The sequence below is a fragment of the Chamaea fasciata genome, unplaced genomic scaffold, assembly GCF_029207755.1.
Source record: "Chamaea fasciata isolate MVZ Bird 193981 ecotype frontalis unplaced genomic scaffold, bChaFas1.0.hap1 SCAF_4, whole genome shotgun sequence".
In the NCBI taxonomy this organism is placed as follows: Eukaryota; Metazoa; Chordata; class Aves; order Passeriformes; family Sylviidae; genus Chamaea; species Chamaea fasciata.
In genome coordinates, this window is record NW_027094089.1 from 29,255,794 (window position 1) to 29,283,088 (window position 27,295).

The following is a 27,295-nucleotide window of genomic DNA, read 5'->3' on the forward strand; positions in this document are numbered from 1 at the left end:
AACTTAAATAGATGTGATTCACATATGAAAATCCTTAACATGCAGACAGAGGAGCCATGAGATTTTGTCCAGTCTTCTACAGATGACGAGTCATTATACTTACCCTTTTCTCACTGTGCCTTGAGCTCAGTGACTTGGGTTTCAGTAAATATCTACCAAAAATGTCTTCTGAAGACACAAGGAAGAGTTAAAACTCACCATATTCCATCATTCAGTAGCTGGAACATTAAAAAAAAAAAAAAAAAAAAAATCCCAAAACACATCCAGCTCCATCTTCTACCCAAAGAGTATTATATTCCCTTCTCAACTCAAGTCTGCTGCTTATCAAGTACTGCTTTATTGTAGAGTACCCTATGACATAATCAAATGAACTCCTGAACAAGCTTGATAGAGTTCAAGAAATGTTCTGTGATCCTGTTCTTTTTCTGATAAATGGGAAAGACTGATGTAATGCAAATTCTCACCTGAAGGAAATAATTCCAAATACTCACCTTGCATAATCTACTGTTTTATAAAAGCTGCAAAAAATGCAATTCTCTAATGTCAGACAGTACTGAGCGTAGAGGTCACAAGAGATGAGTCATCTGATTTTATGTAACAATCTCCAATTTAGACTGTTGAAAACCACATTAGTCCCTTTGCCTCAGCATTATGTCAGGAAGCCTTGTTGACTATGAAAGAAACTTTTTACAGATGTATGATTTTCCAAAACACAGTCCTTCCTTCCTTTTTTTTTTTTTCCTTTCTTACATGACCTACATATCTTTTTGTCAGACATTTAAGTTAGAAGTGACCATGTTAGAATTTATTTTCAACCTGCACTGTTCCATATTAATGCCTCTGTTGTTACTGAACAATCTGAGAACACTGATAAGATTAGCTAACAATGCCAACAGATTTTTATTTTCACATCCTCAAAGAGAAGCAACTGATAGGAAAATATATTGATTTTTTGGAAAAACCCATAAGGCATCTCTCCAACATGACCCCTTATCTCCCTTATCTGTACATTTAGGCAGCTCTTATTCATTAAACACTTAGTGATATTACCCAGGAATAATTTTATCAGATGCTACTAAATGAAATGCTATAATGAGCTTATAGTATCCACAATATATGGCCATATCCTTGGCTCTATTGGTTTTTCCAAGGAATCCATAAAAAACAGATAAGAGCAAAGTCTGTTGTTAATTTACCTAAATCTTCTATATAAATAACCCACTTTCAATAAATTTTCAGCAAAACCCAACAAACACTATAAAATGACACTATAAAATAAACCTGTAAGCTCCGTCACTAAGGAAAGCAAATTTGTCATGTAAGAGTATGTTCTCTATTAAGAAATAAAACAATGCATTTAATAGGTTTTAGCTCTACTACTGTGTTTAGGTTTTCCCATTAAAATTCTGAATATATTTTTGCCCATTTTTCCCAGCTTTGCATCAGACTCATTTACTATCGCCTATTTGGATCATTCTCAGATATCAAATTAAAAAAAAAAAAATGAAATTGAAAACCACTCTCTAGAACCAACACTGTTTAAATATCCTGTCTCTTTTGATTACTTTTAAAAGGGACTTCACAAATATGTATCAGCTTCCTTCTTTTTAAACACACACTAAATCTTCTCTTTGTTATTTAATTAGCTTGGCAACATTAAATGTGAGTTAAACACAGAAACAAGAACTCATGAAAAGGAATTTATGTTACATAATTTTACATAATTATATTTAGTAAATTTGTCAATTCCTTTTAGTCAGCAGAATGCAATGCTCACTTATTAAACATGATTTATATACAAAGAGATGTCCTAGATGCACAACTATTCTATAATTTGACATTCTGCAGAAAAAGAAAATCAAACCCCAAACCTGACATCTAATACAGGAGGAGATGCTGATTAAAAAATACCGTACCACAAATCTTAGGAAATAGATTTGAAATAAAACCCATTGCATAGGCTTTATTTTTCTGAAAAGCTTCTCTCCTCCCACTTCTACTTCAAGGCTAATGAAGTTATGAAAATAGTAGTGTTAATGGATGACAGCTATTATAAAGTGCACCAGAAGTTCCAAAGTAATAAAATACCTATAGAGTTGTATCTGTGAGCTTATGAATTTTAAATCTAAGATATATGAGGTTATCTAGAGGTTAAATCCTAGGCTCTCAGGCAATAGAAAACTTTAAAAATTGTGATAAAGAAATAAAGACAGTTATTTGAATTAGTACAGTCTCTGGGATAGAAAGAGAAGCTCCTACAATGTAAAACATCATTGTAGAAAAGAGGGCAAAAAAAGCTATGACATATCACCACAATAAATTAAAAAGTGTGGTGTATTTACAGCTACTTCAATTTAGTTACTGTTTCCATTTAGTAGAATATGAAGGCAAGATCACACAGATTTTGCCTAAATTTCCTCTGATATGAAGTAACATCTGAAAATAATTTCAGAAAATAACATTAGTCATCAATCATTCTCTGTAATCCTAAGTATAAACAGCTGATATCAAAATTCTGGCAAATCAAACAGGAGTTAAAGAGACCTCTCACAAAATAAGAGAAATTAAATAATCCTTACATATTTGCAAATAAGAATGGCAGCTATTACTCAAAAGCACAGGACTACACTAATAGGTTTTACAGATGGCTGATTGTTAATTTAGGAGCTGGAACAAGCTGTGTTTGTGTAAGGAAAAAGAGCAATGTTAAGCAAAGGCTCGGCTCCCCTCTCAAGAAAGGAAGATAAAATACCATTCTTTCCTCTTTGAGGAAGTGCTGGAAAAAAAATGTCACAGATGTGTCACTAATAACCAGTAGGTCAGGAGAGACGTTATGCTCAAGATGGAGTAGAGAGTGAGAGAAAGTAGATCGCTCTGCAGGGGCAAAGAACACAGGAAAAAAAAATTAGAACAAACCAACCAAAAACCCCCAAACCAAACCAAAAAACCAAAACAAACAAGACCCCCCCTCCCCAACACACAATGTTTCTGCTCAAAGACCTTGCTCAAAACGTCTAGTACTACCTTGACAACTAATGGTGTTACACTAGAAGTTTCAGTACTATAAAGTTAAATATTATCCAATTTTAACAAGAATTAGCTCCTACTTACATGCAAGATTACACCAGATGCTCCACTTAGATGACATAGGTTTAAAGAGCAGCAACATCAGCTGCCTTTATTGAGTCTTCCTCCTGACGTGCTTTAAAAGAATGTCAGCCAGTCCTCCATTTAGCGAGAGTCTTCATAACAGTCATTATGATAAGCAAAACAGTTTTGTTGTGGGCCTCATAGTTCAAGGGAAATAAGGGGAAGCCATGATGTTCAGTCGTGGCAATATCAAGATATCGTAGAGTTTTAACACAGAAGTAGATGTTAAATTCCTGAGAAAGTTAATATCAAAAATGAAGTTTCTATTCCTACAGTTTAAGGTTAGAGAATCTCTGTTTTTTCTGAGATATTTTATCAAGCTTGCAGTCTTCTTTGAATTAGCTTTCAAGTTTACTTTTTCTAACTTGCAGCCTGAAAAGAATAGGCAAATTTACCTAGCTAACCTTACTTTTGTATTCCTATCTATTCATCCAGCATATTTGCACTTGGTTCAGCTGTAAGAAGCCATACTCACATAACTTCTGTTACTGAAATAAGCTTTTCTAAAGCATCTCCCAAGACAGGAGTACAGCTAAAATTCAGTCTGTGAGATTATGATCTCAAATAAAATTCCCTCCCTACAGTTCCTTCAAGTTTTTCAAAGATACTTTGTAATTTTCACAGCCTAGGGAATTGTGAGCAAATGGACTTTTTTGGGGGTTTTTACCACAATCATGGAACTAGATCTCTGAAACAAAAGGACAATCAATTCACAGAAACATATGGCTTATCTTTAACTTCACATCATGAAAACTAATTAGTTAACTTTAACTGCTGTTTAAAATAGACTCAGGAAGGCTACATATTTTTTAAAAGTAACAATAGGGAAAAATTCAATAGGATAACAGAAGGCTTATTGGCAAGCACTAAGATTATTTCAAAGGGCAGATAGATTGGTTTCAACTTCAACTCTGCAATTTAGGAAGTGATGGCAGAAATCACCTAGGATGGGCTTCCACTTTTATGCAAGACTTGCTTCCAACCAGCTTTACTCATTATTATACTTCATGCATTAGTGAACTAAAAAAATATATGTGAGTAGTCTAGCTATAATCAAAGTTTGACAGTATGTAAACATACACAGAATAATATGGCACATCTAAGATTTTCTCGCCCTTGAAGACCTAACACAAAAGGTTAGAAATGGCCTCCGATCATTTTTAAAATAATTTTTATATTGTCTTAATGTTTGAAAAGTGTACCTTTCTGTATCAAATCTGCTTAAGAAAAAGATTATTGATATGAAGTCCAAGTATGTCTGTGAGAACAGATCATGAAAAATGTGTACTGTTCAAAATCACACTGCCCAAGAAATAACCCAATCTATTAAAGCAACCACCTTGTAATGTACATAATGAAACTTATTGACTAGCTAGAAAGTTGGTAAGGTACAAATGCTGTCAATATTGCATTACATTTTCTACTAAAATGTCAGAAATTTGTTGAGATGTCAGCTGTCTTCTCTCCGGCACAGACTCCCCTGACATTCAATATGCTATGAAATGCTGCACTTCAAATCTCTAATGGATAGCATGAAATCACAACTCTAGGTATATATAGGAAAAGGGCAATGCTTTAATAGATAAAAAAGCGCTCTCAGAATCAGCTGTGTAATATGTACAATCAGGTTATAGGTACCCTAGATTGCATAATGCAACACTAATTAAATCAATAAATGCATGTACTCTACAATGTCACTTCAATATTTGAATTTCATTTTTAGAGGAATCTCAAGGCTTTAAAATTTTCTGATTGAGTATATCCTATTGTCAAGCACCCAGCTTTGTACAGCAATATGTAGTAAGAAAATAGATGGGGAAAAGCTACATTGCCTATCAGAACAGGTCAGCATTACATAAAGTTAATTGAATTTCAAGGGAAGTTCACTAAAGCTGTAATGCACCATATGAATCAGAAACTTGAGAATTAGTTTTCAAAAATAAATCTGCCATGTTAGGGTCAGCAATGTTACAACCTGCCCTGAGGCAGGTTAACTCAGGTTCTTGTTAATAGATCCCTCAGGGCAGACTAAAGTGACACAACACAATGAATGGTGGGGGTTTTATAACTAAAAAGATTAGATAGATAGATAGATAGATAGATAGATAGATAGATAGATAGACAGACAGACAGACAACAGGTTGATTCTGGAATTTGGTTAAAATGGAAAAGAAGTATAGCAGATTTTGTTATTATCTATAGAAATAGATCAATATAAAATACAATGATTACACCTGAGAAAATATATAATGAAAATAAAAAGAAAGGGTAAGAGTAGATAGTGAAGAGGAAAGATAGCACCACCATATCAGACCTAATTGTTGCAATTTAGATGCCCAGTGGTTGAAGTGACAGCTACAATTTTGATCCATCAGGGGTAGGGGAAATCCTTGAAACCCAAAGTTCAATGGGTCAACACGTCCAGGTGGGAATGCCCAGGTACTTCTCCTCAGGGAGGAGTTTTACAATTATTCTTTACAATTACAGTTACTTTCTTGTAACTCTGTGGATCACATGCAGTCCTCTGGTGGCTGGTTCAAGAAATGAGTCTGGGGACAAAGTCACAACCCCTGTTTCTCATACCAGTGTAGTTGAGTCAGCTCTGCCTTAACAGAAGGGATGAACAGGCTCAGGCCTAGGTAAATGTCTCTGTATCTTTCTCAGGATGGGAGAAAATTTTCTACTTGAGACAGTTGTATAGGGGAGAAAATTGGCATGATATAAACCAGTATCCCACACTGCAGGGTCTGCGTTTTGGAGGTGTTTTCCCTTATCTGTCTCAAACCCCAGCTTGCTGCTACACAAAGGTGGGTTTGCAGTGGTCATCCTCTGGTGATGGTATGCTCATCCTCTTTGCACCTAGGCCATTGTTATGCAGTTTAGAGGTTTCATAACCACATACCCAAAAACACTCCCCTCCCCCTATGGCTGAGGGGTGCAAACAAAGCACCTGCTGCTTTTGCAAACAGCCAATTGGTTGCATCAACTTTTAATATTCCACTCTCTTACAAAAAGCAAAGCAAAATCCAGTGTTTCATACTTACTCAAGCACGTACAGTAAGTTAATCCCTCACACTACATGTGCACAAATAAAGCTAGTTTATGCAAGACACTCATTTTCAAAGAGGGAAAAAAGCTATTGACTAGTTAGAAAGAATACATTACATACAAATACATTTAGACCTTAAAATGATAGTCAAACCAAACCACAGCAAGTGTACATTATCACCCATATACAGAATAATCCCCTTGAGTGTGTGGTGGGTTTGTTTGTTTAGGTTTTTCTTGTTACTGTTTTTTGTTACTTTATCGTAACAGATTTTAAAAAAATAATGCTTTACAAAAATACTGATAATGGTTCACATTACTACAATCTCTTACTACAACCTCTTCTTTCAACATTTTCTACAATCTTAGCAGCATCCCCAGTAGTTTTTTTGAGTAACCACGTGCTGCTCAGGCTCCTTTTGTACAAAATCCATTGACAACACACTGTCTCTGTTCGTTTGCTGATATATTTCAAACTGTTTTACATCCGAAAGCTTCTGGTTCTGTGAAATGGTTGAAAAGGCTTTTTTAAGGCCCACATCAGTATTGGTGGTTTCTGTTTCGTTTTTTCAGGAAATAGCATTGCTTCTGTTTCAGGGGTAGGAAATCGTACTCTGTACGCTTCAGGATAAGATTTCTGAAACTAGAAAAGTACATTAATTCAAATTAAGAATTTGTTCAAACATGTACAATAAACTATTAAAGTAAAGCTTGCATTTCTGGGGCAGGGAAATTATTTCTCTAATGGACTTTCTACACTTCAATATAGAAAATTAGGCAATATTTTTGATTTGGGTTGATTAATCACAACATATTTGTTCTAAATTATTACAAGTCTTGAAATCCCCAAGTGTAGCCACTGTTTTCAATTTTAATATTTCTCTAGAAGAATACATTTCTAAGACTTAATAAATATTTTTGAGTTGAAATTAGAAACTGTGGAAAAATTTTTATTTACTTGCTTGAGCTTCTTCTTTTTATCTTTCACAGATATTTCTTTATTCATTACAATTTCTTCCAACAAAGCTGCCAGTGGTTCTTGAGAGCCAGTTGCCCTTTGGTATTCAAATTCACCTGTACTGATTTGGTGACAAAATGATGGAGGAGGAAGTGGTGCATCACTACCAGCCCCAGCATATTTTATCTGAAGATACAGGGAAAAAAAAAAAAAGAAGTACGTTTTCTGCAAAACACTTGCATAAACTGGCTTAATCAATTGATCACCCCTAAGTAGAGGAAATACTGAATAGAGAAGCTAAATTCTAATGTTTATCTCCAGCCCTAAATGACTGAGTTCCCATAAGCCAAAAAACATGACACAAAGGAAGCCTGTTCAGTGCTTGAAATAAGTTTAAAGTTATTTTTCCAGCAGAAAATAGACAAAAGAACTAAAAATCATCTTTGAATAAAAACAAAATGTTATCAGGAAACAGAAAGACAAAAAAATTGATCAAGTAAGGATGGTTCTTATGAAAAAAAAAGTCAGAACATTAATGGAAATGCTTTGGAATCATTCTGTTTTCTTCACTGCCACAAACATTTGCCCATTTCATAGGAAGATAGTTTGCCCATTCCGTAGGAAGATAATCCAGACAAAACAAGAAAACATATTTGTGAATTCTTGTCTCTAAACAAATTCAAGATTTGTTTAGTTTCATTTAAGCACATATTTTTGGTTGAATATCAGTAGTCAAAATTATTTAGCTCTTCAAAAGCTAACAGAGACAGATCAAAGTCCTTTAAAAACTGTTGATCTTCAGAGAACAAAGGATAAATTCAATCTAGAAACAGGGAGACATAAGAGGTTTTACCACTAGATACTTACTTGGACTCTCTGGAGATGAACAACATGATCCTCTATGGAAGACTTTAAAGCAGAAGGAACACTTAAGATCTCTTGATAATTATCCATGAGAAAAGATACTAGTTTAGCAGCAAGAAGTTCATCCAAGTCTATTTCATCCTTTGAGCAGAGAATACAACGGGAAAACGCCTGAACCATCTGAGGAAAAGAACCCACATCATTATCATGTATTTTTCTGTTTGGGAGTGAGAAGTTGAGAATCAGGCTGCATTTAAAGAGTGATCTTTTAGAACAAACATTTTAACATCACAGTATTTACTGTACTTCAAACATAGCAATTTTTTAAAAAATATATTATGTTCAGTGACATTATGTGAGTGCACTGAAGATCGCTCCTGCCTCATACAGATAATCCCGTCCCGACATTAGATATAGAACGAATGAAATCCATTTTATTCTCTAGACTTTGTCAAATAGCCACTTCACATGGTTATTTAAAGAGGACATATATATTTATAGAGATTTTTTTAAATAGAATGGAAATGTAATAGAAATTAGCCATCAGAGGGAAAACTTAATAACACTATTCTGAAATCATCAAATCAAGTTAACTTCATGTAGACTTGTGCTCAAACATGGAGTTACGAGTTTGTGCAGCAGTCACTTGCAAAATTAAAATCACAGAAGGCAATAAAGATTTCTGTCATGTACCACAGACTACACTGCTGAATTAAAACTTAGCACAAAATACTCAGACTGTAAGGATTCATTCTAAAAATAACATTTTAATAACAGCAATAATTTTAATGAGAACCCACTTATGGTTAATTAAATTATAACCTTGGCAGTAAAAAATTTAATTATTTTAATCAAATACTATTCAGAGTTCACTAAAAACTTAATTGCTGTGAAGTACATTTAGAGTTGTGCATGCTACTATAGGATTTTTACAGAATGGCTCTGCAGCTTAGTTTTCCATTGCACTTAATTTTCAAAGAGCTTTATATTAACCAAAATAAATAAATGTTGTTACCCAGTTGGAATTGTTAAGTCATGCCTAATTACTTTGTAATAAGGTGTTGTTGCAAACATAAGTGTAGTGATATCACTACATATGGTCATAAAGAAGGAGCATTAGCAAAACCTGGAGCTTACTTTAAGAGACTTCTGTGTGTGGCAAAAACAACTACTGAAATAAACAGTTGGGATTTTAATTTTTTTGAATGGCTGAAAACAGGTCAATCAGAACATTCAGCTCCATATTTCTAGCTATGACTGAAACAGTCAGTATTTTCAATTCATACTGTCTGCAGCAATGAAGAACACCAGAGACCTCATTTGCCTTTTTTTTTTTTTTTTTTTTTTTTGGTTGATTTTGCATGCTTGATTTTGGGGATTGCTTGTTGGTTTGTGCTTTTTTCTACTCAATAGTGAAATCAGTGGTGATTTAACTTTGAAAGGTAAAGAAACCTCTAAATTCTGAGCAAGTTCTTTGTGTGCCCACAAATTATCATGAAATCCCACTTTATTCAAATTCACATTAGCTTTCCACAGAGCTGGGATAGACAAACCAGTTACTTAAACATGCAAGCTGTATTTTGTTCATACTCTCCAGTAAGAATCTTTAACCTGTGCTGCTCGAAAGGCCTGTCCAGACCTTTCTCCTTACACTTATACGTACCAAAGTTCTGGTCCTCACTGATTCAGAAAGAGGTGGCAAATCCTGGTTTAGACTAATCCTTGCCATCATTCTCACCAACAATTGTAGCCTTTTTCTATTTTCTGGTGGCAGTAGGAGACAAGATATCTGAAGAGCTTCTACAGCCTTGTTGGGTTTTTGCAGTAGTCCTGGTTTATATGAGATCGGAAGTTTGGGGAACATTTCTCAGTTGTATATTTCCATAACATTAAACATAATATTTCTAAATCTAACTCCAGGAATTCCTTTCTTACTCATTCAAGATTGCCTTAGAACTCCACTCCCCAAAAAACTAGAAAGATATCACTAGATTTGTCTACTAGGACTTGTTTAAGTTTTTAGAAGATTTTCTTCTGATGCAGTAGAAGACATTGATAGCTGTAACCAGCAAGATATTAGAATACATGAAAAATTACAATGTTTTGCTTCATCCTTTGCTCTTTTATTACCTCACCACTAAACACAACTGAATGGTATGCACAGATAAAGCAACCACGTTAAATAAAACCTTTAGTCTGTGGCAACATTCAGAGAGAAAGGAAATGTGCTTATGCATTAGTGACAGCTATGATAATAACAACATGTGCCTCACACCTACAGACATTAAATCTATGCCTAACTCTGCTTACAGACTCTTGAGAAGATCCTCCAGTGAGCATGGTAAAGATATTTGAAGACTGGACATGCACAGTAGAAAGTGGTAGTAGTTTAGGTGCCTATAGAAAATCACTAAAATATTGTCTTATTTTAGGTTAAGGCTCAGCCAAGGAAGCATCTATTATGATTTTGTCTAAACAGCACTAGTATCAGAACAAAGGTCAGGAAACAAAATATCTGCATGACCGAAATATAGCAGTAATTTCTGTTAGAAAAGGAACAAGGACAGAAACTGACACCTTTATTTTTTTTTCCCATAGGACTGTAGAATTTGGAAGAGATCTCTGGAGATTATATAGACCTCTTCATCTGCTTAAAGCAGGTTCATCTACAGGAAGGTGCCCAGGACTGTGCCCTCTCAGGTTTCAAATAGCTCCAAAGACAGATCTTCCACAGCCTCTCGGGTCAACTACTTCCACTGTTTGATCACCTTCCAATTAAAATGCTATTCTTTATGAAAATAAGGTTTCCTGTACTTCTGTTCCTGCCCATTGACTCTTGCCCTGTCATTGGGTATCACTGAAACAAGTCTGGCTCCTTCTTCTTTACTCCTCCTGTATCAATCTTTTATACAGACCACTTAGATTCTCCCTGAGCCTTCTCCTCTTCAGACTAAACAGTCCCTGTTATCAGTTTCTTCCCATATGACACATGTTCAAGACTTTCATGATTTTTAATTTGTTTCACTGGACTTGCTGACTAATGCTGAGGAAACCTCTCTTGACCTACCAGCAATGCGCTTTATGCAGTTGTGGATGTTGCTGATACGCTTTGCCTCAAGGACACTGCTGGCTCATGGTCACATTAGTGCCCACCAGGACTTCCAAGTCCTCCTCAGCAAAGCTGCTTTCAAACCAGTCACCCCCAGAATTTACTGCTGTATGGGATTATTCCTCCCCAGGAGAGGAGTTGACATTTCCCCTTTTCTCAGCTTTATAAGATTTCTGTTTACCCATTTCTGCAGCTAGTCAAGGCCACCCTGCATGATATTACAGTCCTCTGCTGGATAAGCTACCCTTCCCCATTTAAGTTATCTGCACGCTTGTTTAGGAGCACTGTGCCCTTATTTAGGACAGAATGTGCACCACCCTGGTCATTAACAAAGTGTTAATCATTACTGGGCATACTATCAGCCCTGGGGTGCTCCCCACTGACTGACATCCAGCCAGACTTTGTGCCACGGATCACAACCCACTCAGCCCAGCAATTGCACCGATTCCTGAGTTTACCTCACTACCCACCTATCCAGCCTGTATTCCCTCAGGTTGCCTAACGGAAGACAGTGTTGAAAGCTTTACTACTCTCAACATTAACAGTATCCACTGCTATCCCCTTTTGTTTCTTAATGAAAAAGAAGTGTGTGGTAGATAAGGCATTCAAAAGAGAGGGGTAAAGTGCTGAAGTTAATTTTCATAGTAAAGCTTTTTCTAATTTCAAAGGACTATTTGGCAAGCATATTAATGAGTATCTTTAGAAGAATAAGGAATGATCCCATATCAACATTTCACTTTTTTAGAGAGACCACAAAACTAATGTTTGACTTCTTGAAGCATTGCAAAATTTTCATTGATTTCCACATACACACCGGCATGAAATCTTTCTTCTAATTTTACATTTATGAAATATGGTGGAATAAAACTAGTAAAATCTGAAAGATGTGAAAAAGAATGGAAAACCAAACAGAAACAGAGTACGAAAGCAGAGGAACAGGCTTACTTTTCAACTCAATTGTTCTTTCTGGAATCTGATTACCTAAATTATAGTTACCAAAAATGTAATTTGATTACCTAAAATGTAATAAAATATCTTCATATTTACTGTCTTTCAGTAAGCCATCTATAGGATCAGAATTATCAATTTTATCATAGTGTGAACCCCTGAAAAGTTCTAGTTAATAACTAAACCATTGCTTCTTTAAAGCACTACATTAGTTAATGTCATTTCTAAATTTAAGCAATGAAGTATTTCAATTCCCTTCAAATGTCATATTTCCAGGGTTAAAAACAGTGCTTAAAGCCCTAATCCTTTCTAATCTAGACTTCAGTCAAGCAATCTCTAAAATCTTATAAGAGTTTTTAAGAAATTTAAGCATTTGTAAAAAAGAAAAATGTTAAAATCCATCTGTTGGATGCTGAGCAATGAACAGAGCCCTTTAATATTATAAAGACAAGCAATGAAAGACTTTTGAAGTAATGTGATCAAAAGATACAAAAAGAAAACCACTGTGTAATATGAAATAAATTCAAATATTAAGCTGTTCTCTATGTAGAATGGAAAGGACAGGTCCTAAATAATTCATCTGTGATAGTACTTAAGTAAGGCAAAATAACTCCAGGAAATTAACATTAAAGAATATTTTTTTCATTACATCCCAAACTAGCACACTTACCTAGCACACTAACAAAAATATCAAAAAAATGAAATGTGAGAAGAGGTTCTTTCATCTGGCCAAAGTAGTCCACTATAGTTTTGAAGACATCTCTTTCAAAGCCTGAGTACGTAGGCTGCTTCAGATCTGAACAGCTGGGCCCTACAAAAAACAAAAAAATAAAAACAAAAAAGAGCAAAAAAGAGAGAGAACATTGACTTTCAGCCACCAAGTAGATCAGTGTTTTCTAATCCAGCCCATTAAAATGGATCTTTAGAGAAAAAAAATTCTTCAAAATAAGTGAAATTTTATTGATCTAGTACTGCACTGATCTATTCCCAATAGGACTAGTGAAGACATAGTACAGGAAAAACATTAATAGACTAGCTAAACTTTTATATAATTCATTTAAATAAGCTGCACTGGAAGAAGAATACATGCTGACAGGTTTATCCAACTTTTTTTTAGAAAATCCTCATAAAAAAGACTGAAAGTGAATATAAGCAGGATTTAATGAAGTGGTGAAGACACAGTCAGTTCAATTTATCTTTTGGAGGATGGGTTCTTTGTGGGATCTTTTTCCCCTTCTGAATTTACTTACAATTTGCTAGGCATTTCATGGCAGATAATATCCAATGAGGTAGTTCCTCTGCACAGGGAAGAAACAAAAATTAAAAGGAGAAAGAAGAAAGAAAAAGAAAAATATTCAACTGTTAGACAAAAGCAAAGCTGAAAACACTTTAATATGTTCCCCCTGTGTAGCAAACCAAGTGACTCCAGAGGCAAGCTATACCTTAGTGTAGCATCTAGCGTGAATTACATCTCTACTTCAGTACCTCTACTACTATCAGTTACGCATTCTGGCCTTGCAACTCAATCAGCAAAACAGGTAATTTCACAAATCTTTAACCTACTCTAAAAATAAAAAAATCAGACTAAACTAGTTCTAGATACAGCCTTCATCAGTGCTATACAGTGAAGAGTTTACTCTGTACCAAAGATGATGAAAAGCACTCATATATTCAGCTTTGCCATTTCTGCAAAGAGGAAGTTAATGTTTTGAGATGGTCCAGCTGCCTTTGAAATGAACATAGATATGTGCTGAAGGCAGTTTTATTCATAACCAAACCAGGTTTCAATATCATATTTAATTTTTCTACATATCTTATGAAAAACACGGTCCCAGTAATACTGTGATACATCAGAGCAGCAAAGATGCTTTATTTTTCCCTGATGTGCAAAACAGTTTTAAACATAGTACTGTCTTCAAAACACATTGACTGAAAACTCAAAACTCTCTCAATGTACATTTTGGCTCTCTCATAATTTTTAATACTTTTTTCCTTCATGTAAACACACCAGGTAGTTAAAAGGGTACGGCTGAGAAAGTTACCTTGAAGTGATTAATATCCCTATATTTATAAATGCTAAAAAATTGCTTCTGTTTCATATTTGTTTTTCAACCCTACTAAAGCCAGAGTATGTTTAAGATAGTAAATTTGGAATGAACCCTGACTCTTACTATTAGGATATCAGAGGAGAATAATAGCATTTTACTTCGTAAAATCTCTGGTTTTAGAGATGTGGTCACACTGGTCACACTGTGGTCACACTGCACTGTGTGCAACTGGTTAGTGTAGATTAGAACTAATACTTAAATCCCAGTAGATTACAATATAAAAAATTAAATTAAAATTTCTAAAATACTCACTTGATTTGTCCTCTAAAGTGACAATGCCTTGCTTATTGACATTATATACATTTTGAACTATATGTTTTGAATTCACAAGTTTTGTGTCTAACACTTCATCCAGAGAATCCAAACCCAAGACCTTTTGTAATCTGCAAAAATACATAAACACACAGTTCATACACCATCTAATCTGGAAAAGGCAAACACGAAATATTAGGATACAATTCGGAAAAAAAAGAAACCTTCTTTCCATAGAGAATATCTCCAGTTGGATAGCAGCCATAAGAATTATTCAGTGCAACTCCTGCTCCTCAGAGAACTGCCTGGATTTATAGATTATCCTAAGATGGAAGAGATCCACAGAGATCAACTCCTGGCTGTGCACGGCACAACCACAAAAATTATACCATGTGCCTGAGAGCATTGTCCAAGCACCTCTTGAACCCTGTCAGGCTTAGGTGCTGTGACCACTTCCTGGGGAGCCTGTTCCAGTGCCCAACCACCCTCTGGAAGAGGACTCTTCCTAATATCCAACCTAAACCTTCCCTGACAACTTCAGGTCATTCCTTCAGTCCTGTCCCTGGTCACAGAGATCAGTGTATTCTCCTCCACTTCTCATCACAGACTGCATTGCAATGTCCCCTCAAGCCTCCTCTTCTCTAGGTTAAAGAAGCCAGGAGACCTCAAACCACTCCTCATGTCTTCCCCTCTAGATCCTTCACGATCTTCATAGCCCTAAAAAAGTTTCATTTTAGTGTCTAGAAAAGGTTTAGTAATTTTTAATACCTAAAACTGTACCATATAACTAAAAGCGTTGCCAACATGCTCCTGAACTCTGTCTGGTTTGGTGCCGTGACCACTTCCCCAGGGAGAAAGTTCCAGTGCCCAGTCACCCTCTGAGTGAAGAACCTTTTCCTAATGTGGAGTCTGAACTTCGCCAGACATCACTTGATTCCAGCTCCCTGTGTCCTATTGCTGGTCACCAGAGATCTTCTACATCTCCCTCCACTGCCTCTCTGGAAGTTGTAGACTGCAATGAGGTCACCCCTCAGCTTTCTCAAAGCTTTTGCTGACTGTACAGCTCTTGGCTCTATCCAGATCTCACTGCAGGCTCTGTCTACCCTTGAAGGAGTCCAAAGTTCCTTCTAACCTGGTATCATGGACAAACTTAATGTTCATTCAATTCCTGCATCCGTATCATTTATAAAAACATGAAAAAGCACTGGCCCTAGAATGGAGCCCTGCAGAACCCCACTGATGACTGCTCACTGGAGATAACCACATTTACTACAATCCTTTATGCCTGACCCATTAGCCAGCTGCTCATCCAACAGTATTATGGACTCATCAAGCTGCATGCTGGACTGTTTGCCTAGAAGGATACTGTGAGAGACAGTATCAAAAGCTTTGCTTAAATGTAAAGCAACCACATCAACTGGCTTCCATTGGTGAAATAGATGAGTGACCTTGTCATAAAAGAAAATTAAATTGGTTAAGCAGTGTTTTCCCCTTCTAAATCTGTGCTGGCTATGACCAATAACTAGGTGTCTCTCAATTTTTTTTTTTATTAATTCCCAGAACAACTTTTTCCATAATTTTAAGGGCACTAAAGTGATACTGACAGGCCTCTAATTACCAAAGTCTTTGTTCTTTGCTTTCTTAAAATTGAGAAAATATTTGCCAGCTTCCAAACAACAGGGGCCTCTCCAGATTTCCAAGATAAATGAAAAAAAAAAAAAAATGGAGAGAGATCCTGCAATAACATCATCCAGCTCATTCAGTACCCTGGGATGAATCCCACTGGGCTTCATAGATTTAAGCACACCCAGTTGGAGCAGAAAGTTTCAAACAAATTCAGGGTCAGCTGTGAGTCTCCCCATTCCCACTGTCATACTCTTCTGACACAGAGCTGTGGGAGTCTCAGTGTAAATTATCAAATTCAAAGAGGCCAGGACTTTCTGTCAGGTGAATGCTATTGCTGTGCCAACCATGTTTGCCCACCCTGGTCTTTTGGTTGCTAGAGCTCTACTGGGGCCCTTAAGTGAAAGAGGAGCTTAGCTACCACTGCCCCTAGTCTCACTTGCCCAGGTCCTGTCAGCTGCTACCCATGTGAGCTCCAGGCTACCCAAAGGGTCTCTCCATTCCCCTGAAGTTTCCTTGGTTCAAGGAAAGCCAGGAACAGACATGCACTAAAACCCTCTGCTGCACATCATGCTGTCACCAAAACTGCTCCCCTCAGCACTGAGTGAATTACATGCAGATAATGTGCTAGGTTTACACTAAAGTGATCATTAGTAAAACCCAGCTATGCTGTAGTATCAGCTAGTGTATGTTATGTTTTTTTCCTCTGCAGAAATAGTCCAAAGCAATTACTATCACTTTGCATAGGATATTCCTTTTGAATATAGTAAAGAATATCTGAATCACAAAGCTTCTGCACTCAATGAGCTACTCCATTTATCTCATACAAAGTATTGTACTTGCCATTGAAAGGTTTTATAGTACTTCTACATAAGTGCTTTTATTTCCTAGCAACAAGAAAAAGAGACAGAGAAAAAAGTAATTAAACAAGACAAAGCTCACACAACAAAGACTTGTATAACACAACATGCCAAAGTCAAAAGGTACTAAGCACAGTAAAGTTTTTGGTTTTTTTTTTTTGCAGACTTTATTTGCTGAATTTGTTAGCCAAATAACAAGTGGTAGAGTTAGTCTAGACACTGTGGCTTTGAAGGTTTTGAAAAGTGAGTGGGTGAAATTACAAGTGTTACCATAGAAGACAGACAAGACTATTACCTACTACACAGTTTTACTATAACAGCAAATGACTCATATGTATACTCACTGTGACAAAGTCATGGATTTCCATATCTCTTCTATATTTGTTTGTGTTAGCTCTCTGCGGAACACAAGTTTGCATGCCGGCACTTCCCCGATAGCTATGCTGTGTCGCTTGTACCACATCTCAGAGTTCTGAAATCAGAAAAAACTCTCCTCATTAACAGGTGACTTTTCAAGTGTTAAACAGTATAAAACATTTATAGCACAGAATTGCAAGTGTTCCTAAACTCCAGTGAAGTCTTCAGGATGCAAGTATTTGTGTTTCAGAGAAATTAAGCATTTTCTCAACCTTGCACATGCCTTTTCTCAATTCCATAACTTGTCCAAAGCTGAAAACCTATCTGTGTCAGAATAGCCATTAATGTTCAGGAGTCAACCTTTAATCCTATGATCGGGTCCTATCCATGACTAAAATCTGTTCCTCTACCATTTTAAGATTAAACATATGTTTATGGAAAAGTTATTAGAGAATTATGAGATGCAAAAGAATTAGAAAAAATTAATCCTTCTTCAGCACATACTGAAAATAACTAAACATTAAATTCAATAACAGGTTCTATGCAAAGAGAAAGTAAAAGCAAATCACTGCATCTGGAGGCACCCATCAGATCTAGTCCACCATTATAACAGTGTAAAGTAAAGCTGAGAATGCAGAATGCACTATCCTTTATGCAACCTTCACATCCTAGCTTGATTCTTGAAGACTGTCATCAAGATATCAGTGGGTGGACATATATTGCAGCTTGTATCAGCAGTGTCCTTTTCAAGGCAAAAAATCCTAATCATTCCAGTTCTTTGATTTACACTACAGGCCAGTGCTAAAGCACATTAAAATACTCCTTGTGATCACAACGAAACCACAAAATGCACTTCAGGAGTGCACTTAAATACTCCAAGCACTAATTGTCTGTCATTCCATGGCAGACTAGACCAGAGCTAGCTGGCAAATAGCACCCTCTGAAATTAAGGGTCTGGTCTTCCATGTCAGTATTTCATGACACAGATCCATGCTCATCAATCCACATATAGCCACTAAGTGCTCAGATGGATGCTGAAGCAATTCAAGGGAACAATATTTTCAGCTGTCTACTTCAGCATGCCAGTGGAAGCTAGACCTAATTATAAAAGAGGCAGCAGAAAGAAGCTTATACCTCTGCCTCACTTACAGTCCATTGCATTAATCCAAACTGTCAATGGAAGAGATTTTGAGCTATGCTAAACTCTATGCTGTTGCATCTGAGTCAGATGCAGAGTCAGACTTTTGCTAATTTTTATCAAGTCAGGATGCCTGGATGGAAATTTAGAGCATAGTTGGAGGTTGTGACATATTACACCTTCAACAGATACTTGCTCAGTAACCAAAATACTGTATTCTCTTTTCTTGTCTTTGGCACCGTATTTTCTTCTTTCTTGATCTTCTACCTGCTGTTGCAGTTCTAAAGACCATGTTTTTCCTCTTCAGAAGCTTGTAGTAAATTAAGAGAGCACTTGATTTGCACACAATTGGATTGTAAATATGGAATAACCATACATTCAGATGTCCAGCAATATGGTAGGAACTACTTTTCCAGATAAACTATGGTTCATCAAGAAATCTAAGTCCAGAGTCCTGTTCTGAAGTACAGTAATAAAAAGACAAAAATCATCAAAGAAATCCCAAATTCACAAATTATGAGAACACACACATGTAAATCACACTGAAGGAGGAGCTTAGAATATACATAATTCCAGAAGTGTAGTCTTTTAAATGTCTGTCTGGGTGAACAGAGTTGATACAGTTTTAGTGTACTAATAAAAGCAAATTTTTTCAACAACTTTACAAAGGCTGGATCAATCCAGATAAGTATGAGGCAGGATGGTTTTCCATGCTTACAAAGGATAACTGAACAATCAGGGCCACTTTTTCTTAGCCAAAACATATTCTTTATGAAATAATTCTTTATTCTTTAGGAAACTGAGTCAGTAACAGCCTTATAGCAGCCAGGAAGGTTGTAATACTGTATATACTCCAATACATGAAGTGTCCAAATAAGAGTTAGAGTGTGATTATTTTGTCTTGTAATATAATAAATGGCCTATTGGAATTTGAGCAAACTGGAATGAAATATGGGAAAATACACCCATGTTGAACTCAAATTGCTCAGGTCATTGCAATGTATAGCACAAAGAACACTGAAACCTTACTGCTCCAGCAAATTGTAAGAAAACTTTACTTCACAAAAGTTTAAAACAAAAGTATTTAGCATTTAACTTTATAATCAAGTATTTTGTGACAGAGTGTAGAGGTCATCAGTTCAGTTTTGCTTTCCAAATATGCTTTTGTCTGACGAAATAAAACTGGGTGCCTTACCATTGCGACGGATTTCACCGGGATGTGTTCTTGAGAATGGCCAGCCTTCGGTTCATTCCAGTCTGGAAATTTAATTACTTCTTTTCCACATGAAGGTTTCTTTGGATATGACTTCAGTGGTGAGGAAGGAGGAAATCTACAATTAGAGAACATTTTTGAAGTCTCTGAATGCCAACCTAATCTGTATTTACCAATGCAAAACTGTAGTCAGCCTTCACATGCAAAAATACAACAAATGCTTTGGACATTCACAGCCCAATTAGTTCCCTGTAGACTGGTGTTACATGATATGTAAAACATTGTGGACTGTCTTGTTTGCTCTCCAGCTGCTGCTCCAGAATAGTTCAGGTCCTTTGTTCTTCCCATGACACAGCTGAGCCTTGGGTGAGTGTCTGCCATCCCAGTGCGTCTCATAGAGAACTAGATGTCTTTGCACAGGCAATGACACAGGTCTTCACTAGAAGATGTTGATTCTGCTGGAAAAGCTGTGGGTATATTTTCCCCCATGTCAAGTGTGTTGTTAGCATGCATTTTCTAAAGTAAAGCTACATAGCTAAGTTGCATGAGTAACATTTGGATTTAGTTAGAGCGCATGCAAGTGTCCACACAAAGTTTTGCCCACATTACCAGGTTCTTCTGCATTTACACGCTTTCTGTGCGAAGATCATATCCTGCAGTTCTTTTCTGGAGTCTTTTTCCAGCTGGTTTTGCGGGTAACTACTTGACTTCTTAAGGCATTTCAAGAAGTGTCATGAAGAAACTAGCAGAAATAAGCCCTAAACCAGCCCTTGTAGAAAAGAAGGAAAACAAACTATCCAGCTTGACCAGAACCAAATTATTGCTGAGTTTAGGTCAGAGCACATACAAAGGAACTAATGACAGCATATCAGAAAGACAAATCAGTTAGATGGCAACATCTCTTCAGACTGACCCAGGTCCAATCTTGTCTACTTTCACTCTCAAGTTTAAGGTGCTGAGATTCCTGATGCATTAAGAAACTGCTTAAGCCTTTTTTAAATTAAACTCGCTTTTTAAAATCAGGATGTAAAAGACGGATATGTCCATGACATGGCAACAAGAGCTTGTACACTGCTGGATAGCATGCATATGTATCCCATCAGGAAAAGACACTTGAGAAATCCTGAAGTTTCTCCAAAATGTCACCCCATCCTCTAAAGGCACTTCAAACATTAATAAGTTTTTAATTTAAATTTGTATGGCAGTTTGGTTAGTCCAGTATTCTTACACTGAATGGTTAAACACATTGATTATTTTGACCACACACACTGAGCACATTTCCACAGTGCTGTTCAAACAGCACATGTGCAACACAGAGATATCACTTCCATCAGGCAAACCCTCAGAACCAGCAGCAAGCAACTCACTTCAATTCTGCAAGATTTACTCTGTTTTTTAGTGGTACACCAGACTAGATGGCAGATGTTCAGCTGTTGAATGTTCTCAACCATTTTTCAGATATTCATTATTTCTTAAGAGTTTAATTTTAAAATAAAACATACCCGCATATCTTCAGCCTTTTTCCTTTGCCCTACACTATTCTCAGTAGTTTCCTGTTTCTTCTCCACTTCTTCACAATTTTTAGCTTTGCGTCATTTACTGCTCTGACTTGCAACCAATCAGTAAAAGAATGAGCTCTTACAAGCAGAAAAAGGAGGTGCATTCCCCTTTCTCAGGTAGCATTACAGCAAGATCTAGATGGAAAGGGATTGATGCCACTCAAAGCAAAGGACTGAGGAGCACTCCAAGGCTGGCACATCAAGATCAGAATTGGTTATAGATAGCAACACTAGTTTGGGGAGTTTATAAAAAGAGGAACTAGAGATACCTGTCTGTGTCCAGAACAAAGGATATAGAACAAGGTCAACTAACAGTGATGGCTGTGATATGGCAAGTATTACTGCTGAATTCCCAAAAGATTGCTATCATTGCAGGAGTCCTACCTTTTTTGCTTTTAATAGAATGGCTTAGACTCCCAAAAAAATGTGTAAAGTCCAACAGCTTCCAAAAAAGTAACTTCTCATTCATTACTGTAGACTCAACTGAGTCAATAAGTCAGGACACACTGATAAGTCCTTGTTACTTTCAGAAACCACATGAGATCTCATCTTCACATTTAATACTTGCCAAATACTCTCAAGCAAACCAACTTTCGACAATATTTCTTTTGTATACTCTGTGCATGAACAAGGACAGCTACACTTACATGTGAAGTTAATGAATGTCATATCTGTGTTCCACAGTGTGCAGTTACAGAATATTAACACATAAATTTATACAGAAAGTATGAAGCATGTAAATATTTCCAAAGTAAGCACTGTCAGTAGAATTGACTCATACCACTACCTCCCATCAGCACTGTGAGGGGAAAAAAAAACCCTTATTTTACATGTAGCATTAGGAAAGTCCACCAGAGGGTGCTGCCAGGACATTGAATCCATGACTAAAATAGGCTGGAAAATCAATGTTTAGCTACTTAAACAGGAGAGAAGCACGTCTTGATACTTAAAGCCACGAGTAATGTATACAGATTATTTATACACCAAGCCCAGTGAGGAAAAAGCTAGCTCCAGTTCAAGATGCATGAAATGTATGCATGTTTAACAGAAAAAAAGTTCAACTAGTAACTCCCTTAGTGGGAGGGGGAGAAAGAATATCACAACATAACATATAACAAAAGAGTTCTGTTGTCCAATAGCAGATCAGTAGGCAGAACACGTAGAAAATTAAAAGAACATAAATATTTCACCCAGCCAACTCCCACAGCCTGCAGATCAGTAAAGTCATGACTGAAAATACAAAGAAATAAAAGAACAAAATAATTTGAATATATACTCATGCTAATGCAAAATAAACAAAGACCCCCACAGCCACACAAACAAGGCAAAATCAAACCAAAGAAATATAGTGTAACACCAGCAGTTATCAAACCCCATATTAAATCTCTTGACAAGAATTAATGCCCAGAAATAAAAACAAAAGATCAATGGAGCAAAATTAAAAATTGACTTAATATATATCAAGTGGGAATTCAGTATTATTTCCCTAAAGATAACATTAAGAAATCATTACCTAAAAATTAATATGTAAAATTTGAGTATATAATAATAGCCATAATAAGTAGAAACATAAATTTATTGCTAACCTGTTTTGCATGACAAGAACTTCCATTTCCTCAAAAGAAGGCTCACCAGGATAAAAGTTACAAATCCATACTTGAATGGTCATCTTTATAATACTTCTGCACCAAACAGGACACTACAAGATGGTGCAAATTCAGAACCTGCAACTGCTGCCCACCCAAACCTTAACTGAGGTCACAAGAGGTCAAAGAAACCAGTCCAGTAATGCTAAGTTTTTATTACAAAGAAATTTCTTCTCCTCTGTTAACAAGTCATCAGCTGAGATGCTCAACACGGATAAGGAAGCGACCATCCTTGAGGAAAAGCAAATTAAGCTTTGTCCCTTGTCCATCTACAAACTAAGGACCATAAAAAAGGCTACATCATAAATGTCTTGGATTCAGAAGGCCTTTCTCTTCTCTCAGAAGAAGTGGAGACAGCAACCAAAATAGTAAGGGGGTTGTGGTGAAGGAGGACAATTGGAGCTGGATGACCAATGGCATTCTCACTTCCACCTATGTGTCTTAACATGTAGTCTTCCAGGACCAGCAAACCTGATGTCTGCCATCAGCAATCAGAACTCGATATACCATGTGAAAGCTACAAAAGCTTTTGTTGATATTCAAAGAATGTAACTGAATAGAAGTAACCTTCAAAGATAATTCAAAACAGACAAGAAAACTGAAGTCAAACATCAAATCATGGCAGCTGTTACCAAGAAAATTAAAGCCTTTGAAAGGAAAAGGGGAAAACAGGTCAGCACCTTTTCAGAGGCATTCTACAAAAATATTTGTAAGACATGAGCAAGGGTTATTACACTCTGTTTCCAAAACACCAAACTTTTTCTATCACCGTATACAGGCTTACCGATATAAACGGCCATCGTCTTCAAAGTCTTCTTTGCCCCACCTTCCCTTAATATCTTCGATAACGTGATTTTTCAGGAATTTTTTAAGCAACTTAACCGTCTGATCGCGGGTCACCTCTGGGCCAAAGTTTTGGTTAGCGCCAAGCAGCTCATGCAAGCAGTCCACTGCCTCTGAGGCTTTGAAGCAGCGCTCGTAGCTCTTGAAACGACAGCGATGCTTCCGTAAGGGCATCCCAGCACGGAAGAGCTCGATTATCTCGTTCCACTGGGAAGGAACAAAGCAAATTGTTACGGGAGCTCTTCTCCCAGGTTTTCCTGCGACCAGAACGCAGCCAGTCCTGCAAGCAGAACCACTCACTTTTTTTTTTTTTACCATCTGCGTTCACAAGAACATCGAAACCAAAGCCCAGGATCTAAACCGCCGAGACCCGAGAAAAAACACCGCGTTTAGGAGGCTGAAATATTTACATCCCGACACTACCTGAGGGCCTACCGATACGGCTCTAGCCTCCCCTAGGTTTTACCGGGACAAAAGGCTGAACCTGCCGCTCCGCCCGAACGGGCTCTGCCCCGCGCCAGCCCCGGGCGGCCCCGGCCCGCAGAGACGCGGCCTGCGAGCACCGGCCGGCACCAAGGAGGCCCGAGAGCGAGTGGCCGCCCGCCGAGGACAGAGGCGCTTGGCGGGCGGCGGTGCACGGTTCGGCGGCGGGGGCACTCACCAGGCGGGTGGCGCGGTACGGCCCGGGCCCCACCAGCCGCGGCTCCATGGGCGCGGCCGCGCCGGCTCTGCGCCGCGTTTGAATCCGGCCGGGCGCCGCCGCCTTCGCCCATTGGGTGGCGGGCGCAGCACGTGACGGGCCCGCACCGAACTTGATTGGCGGGGCGGGGCCGGGTGTCGGGGCGCGCTGTTGCGGGCGGCGCCACAGGGTGGGGGAGTCAGCGTCCGTGCGGGCAAATGTCCCTCGAATTGTGCCGCTTAAACGCAGCCGGGCTTTTCGCGGTGGTAGCACAAGAGACAACGGGCAGAAAACTGATGCAGTGGAAGTTCCCCATGAACATGAGGAGGAACTTTTTGGTGTTGTGGGCATTGTGTACTGGAACAGAGTTCCCAGAGACGTTCTGCAGCGTCCCTCATGGAGATACTCCAGAACCATCTGGGCTGAACGTTGTGCCATGTGCTCTGGGATGGCCCTGAGCAGGTGACATGGTGTAGTCCCGTCCAGCCTGACCCATTTGGCAAGTCTGTGTGAGGCAACAAGTTAAAACATGTCAGAAAAACATTGGCCGGTGAACTGCTCCCCTCATAGAGGAAACAGAACCTTGGCATTAATTAAACAAAACAAAAAAATCAAACTCAAAAAAGCCTCCCAAACCCTCCATTTTCGATGTTTTTAAATTGTTTCCAATCAAAATTTTTGTTAAAGAATTTTGTTTTGAATTCAGCAGTGTGTGGGATGATAATTACTTGCAATTAGATTTGGTACTATTCATACAGAAGACAGGGGTTGATGCTGGTGCCACAGAACTCATAGAGTTGTTGTATATTAGCCTTTTATGAGCATTTTAAAGAAAGGGTGATTTGGGAAGTAAATAGGAACCTCCATTTTAAGGTAGGAGATTTTGATACCAGGTCACCTGTCCTGCATGGGCAGGGATGTAAGTGAAACTCTTGTAATACCTATTACAGATGAGCTATCTGTCAATTTTTAGGACTTTCGCAGGAGAGGAGAGGCTGTTAATGCCAGTGGCTGTTTCTTCTCCACCAGGTCTAAGGAAAACAAAATTTTAGTCCCCTTCCCCTCACTGTCAGTCAACATTCACCATAATATGGATGACTTAGCCGACTGTTTCTAGCCTTACTCAAAAGTATACACTTAAGTATGAGAGATGCACAGTTGAATGTGTGATTCTCACATCGTGTGTAGGAAGACAGGATTTGTTTTGAGCTGATGTCATTGGCACAGTTACAATATATGCATCCTCTTAGGCTGCAGCCATACAACTCCCTGTGAAAGTCTGCATTCTCTTTCTCCAAATGCTTTAAAGCTCACAGAAGACTAAACCACCGTGCAAGATATTATGCAGCTGGAATCTGACACAGCACTTGCTGACAGCCCACAGAATGATTAGCATCTCCAGTTTCTGCTCCTGCTTATTAGCTCTTAATCTCAAACAAGTGACTCTGGAAGCCTTTGGCTCGTGTACAACTGCTGGAGTTGGAAGTTTTCCTGGCTCCTTTCTGTTCAGCACCTGCCCACAGGCAGCACTCCTTAGTTTTGACTGTGCATAGTCTCAGCTCCTATTTAAGCCCAAGTGAGTTTGAAAAATCAGTTGCAGATGTAGCTCCCAAACCAACAAACAAGTACCTGTCCCTTCACACCCAGCTGCAGGATGCATTCTTCCATCCATGTTTATGGGGCAGGGAAGGAGGTATAATTGCAAAATCAGAGACCAGAACTAGGACTTCCCCTACCAGCACAGAAATCATCTGCAAGGCTACAGAGTAATGCCTGCTTCCTTGCACAAGAAGCAGAGGGTACTATTACCAAGTTTTCATTACAGACTAGCTATTGCAGCCTTTCCCTCATAAGGCCTGCATTTCCCAAACACATTTGAATGTGCAGGCTCAAGAAGGCCTAAAAGAACCAAACTATTCCACTTCCTTCATCAGTACTTATGTAGTAAATAATTATAGATATAAACAGATATATACATACATTAAAAAAAATAAAACTGGTAAATCCTTTAATGCTATTTGAAAAAACAGCAATAGTTCTCTGTCCTTAAGGAAAGCCCCTATAACACTGGAAGCCAGGGGCACACATACAGGCCAGAGCTGACTGGACTTGGAACTTTGAGTCAGTGATGGACTGCATTTCCCACCAAAAAGAGGTGTGGTCCCTGATCAGCATGGCAGCTGCTTAGGATCTTGTGGTAAAGCACATCTCCACATGTACTGCCCGGGAGCTGGGAACTGAACACTGATAATTCTAAGATCAAGCATCTAAAATTCAGGGGTTGCAATTTAATTCTCAAGTCATCCTAATACTTTGAGATCTACTGTCAAGCTGTCCTGAGAGCTGCCAGCTACAGGGATTAAATAGTGAATAGATAAAATACAAATTCTTTTTTTATTTGTTTTAAAAAAGTGATGTAATCTCAAAAGAAAACATTTGCAACCCATGTCCAACCTAAAGTTTACATTCCTTTAGCATTTACAATGCACCATAAATGTCAGTAAAATAAAAGTGTTCAGGTAACAAAACTTACTCTCTTGGAATTGTGCAACAAGGAGGCTATTAAAATCTGCCTCAGTTTTGAGTATTTGAAAATCCCACAGATCAGCTCAAGTAAAAAGCAAGTATTATAAGTTTTTTGTTTTGGGGTTTTTTTTTGGTTTTTTTTTTTTTTTTTTTTTTTTTTTTTTTGGGTTTTTTTTTTTTTTTTTTTTTTTTTTGTGTTGTAGAAAACAGTACTTTTAATGGTAACATTAATCTAAATACATTTAATTCCTCATTTCCAGGTCTGTTGAATACACCAATTCCTTAATAAACTCATGCAGTACAAATGCAACTTACAAATAGCAAGTTCCTTTGATTTCTATACAAATGTGACCCCAAAAATCTGCCTAACCTTGGAAAACCACATGGGTACAGAGTGGAGCCATGCCCAGTCAC

At 37.7% G+C, this 27,295-nt stretch overlaps 1 protein-coding gene across 2 annotated transcripts; it reads right to left on the reverse strand.

Moving 5' to 3' along the window:
* Nucleotides 1–6,123: 6,123 nt before the first annotated feature.
* DEPDC1B (DEP domain containing 1B) lies at nt 6,124–24,403 on the reverse strand. Of its 2 annotated transcripts, none has more exons than XM_066182361.1 (11): nt 24,338–24,403; nt 23,618–23,883; nt 19,611–19,746; nt 17,265–17,392; nt 14,438–14,568; nt 13,328–13,375; nt 12,748–12,888; nt 9,684–9,850; nt 8,024–8,200; nt 7,157–7,342; nt 6,124–6,841 (listed from the first exon to the last, which is right to left on the reverse strand). In XM_066182361.1, exons 1-11 carry the CDS (start codon nt 24,383–24,385, stop codon nt 6,680–6,682), a joined length of 1,590 nt encoding a protein of 529 aa, XP_066038458.1. In that variant the 5' UTR covers nt 24,386–24,403; the 3' UTR covers nt 6,124–6,679. The 2 variants fall into 2 exon arrangements, with proteins under 2 accessions (XP_066038458.1, XP_066038459.1); XM_066182362.1 differs by lacking the exon at nt 24,338–24,403 and adding an exon at nt 23,977–24,015.
* Nucleotides 24,404–27,295: the final 2,892 nt, after the last annotated feature.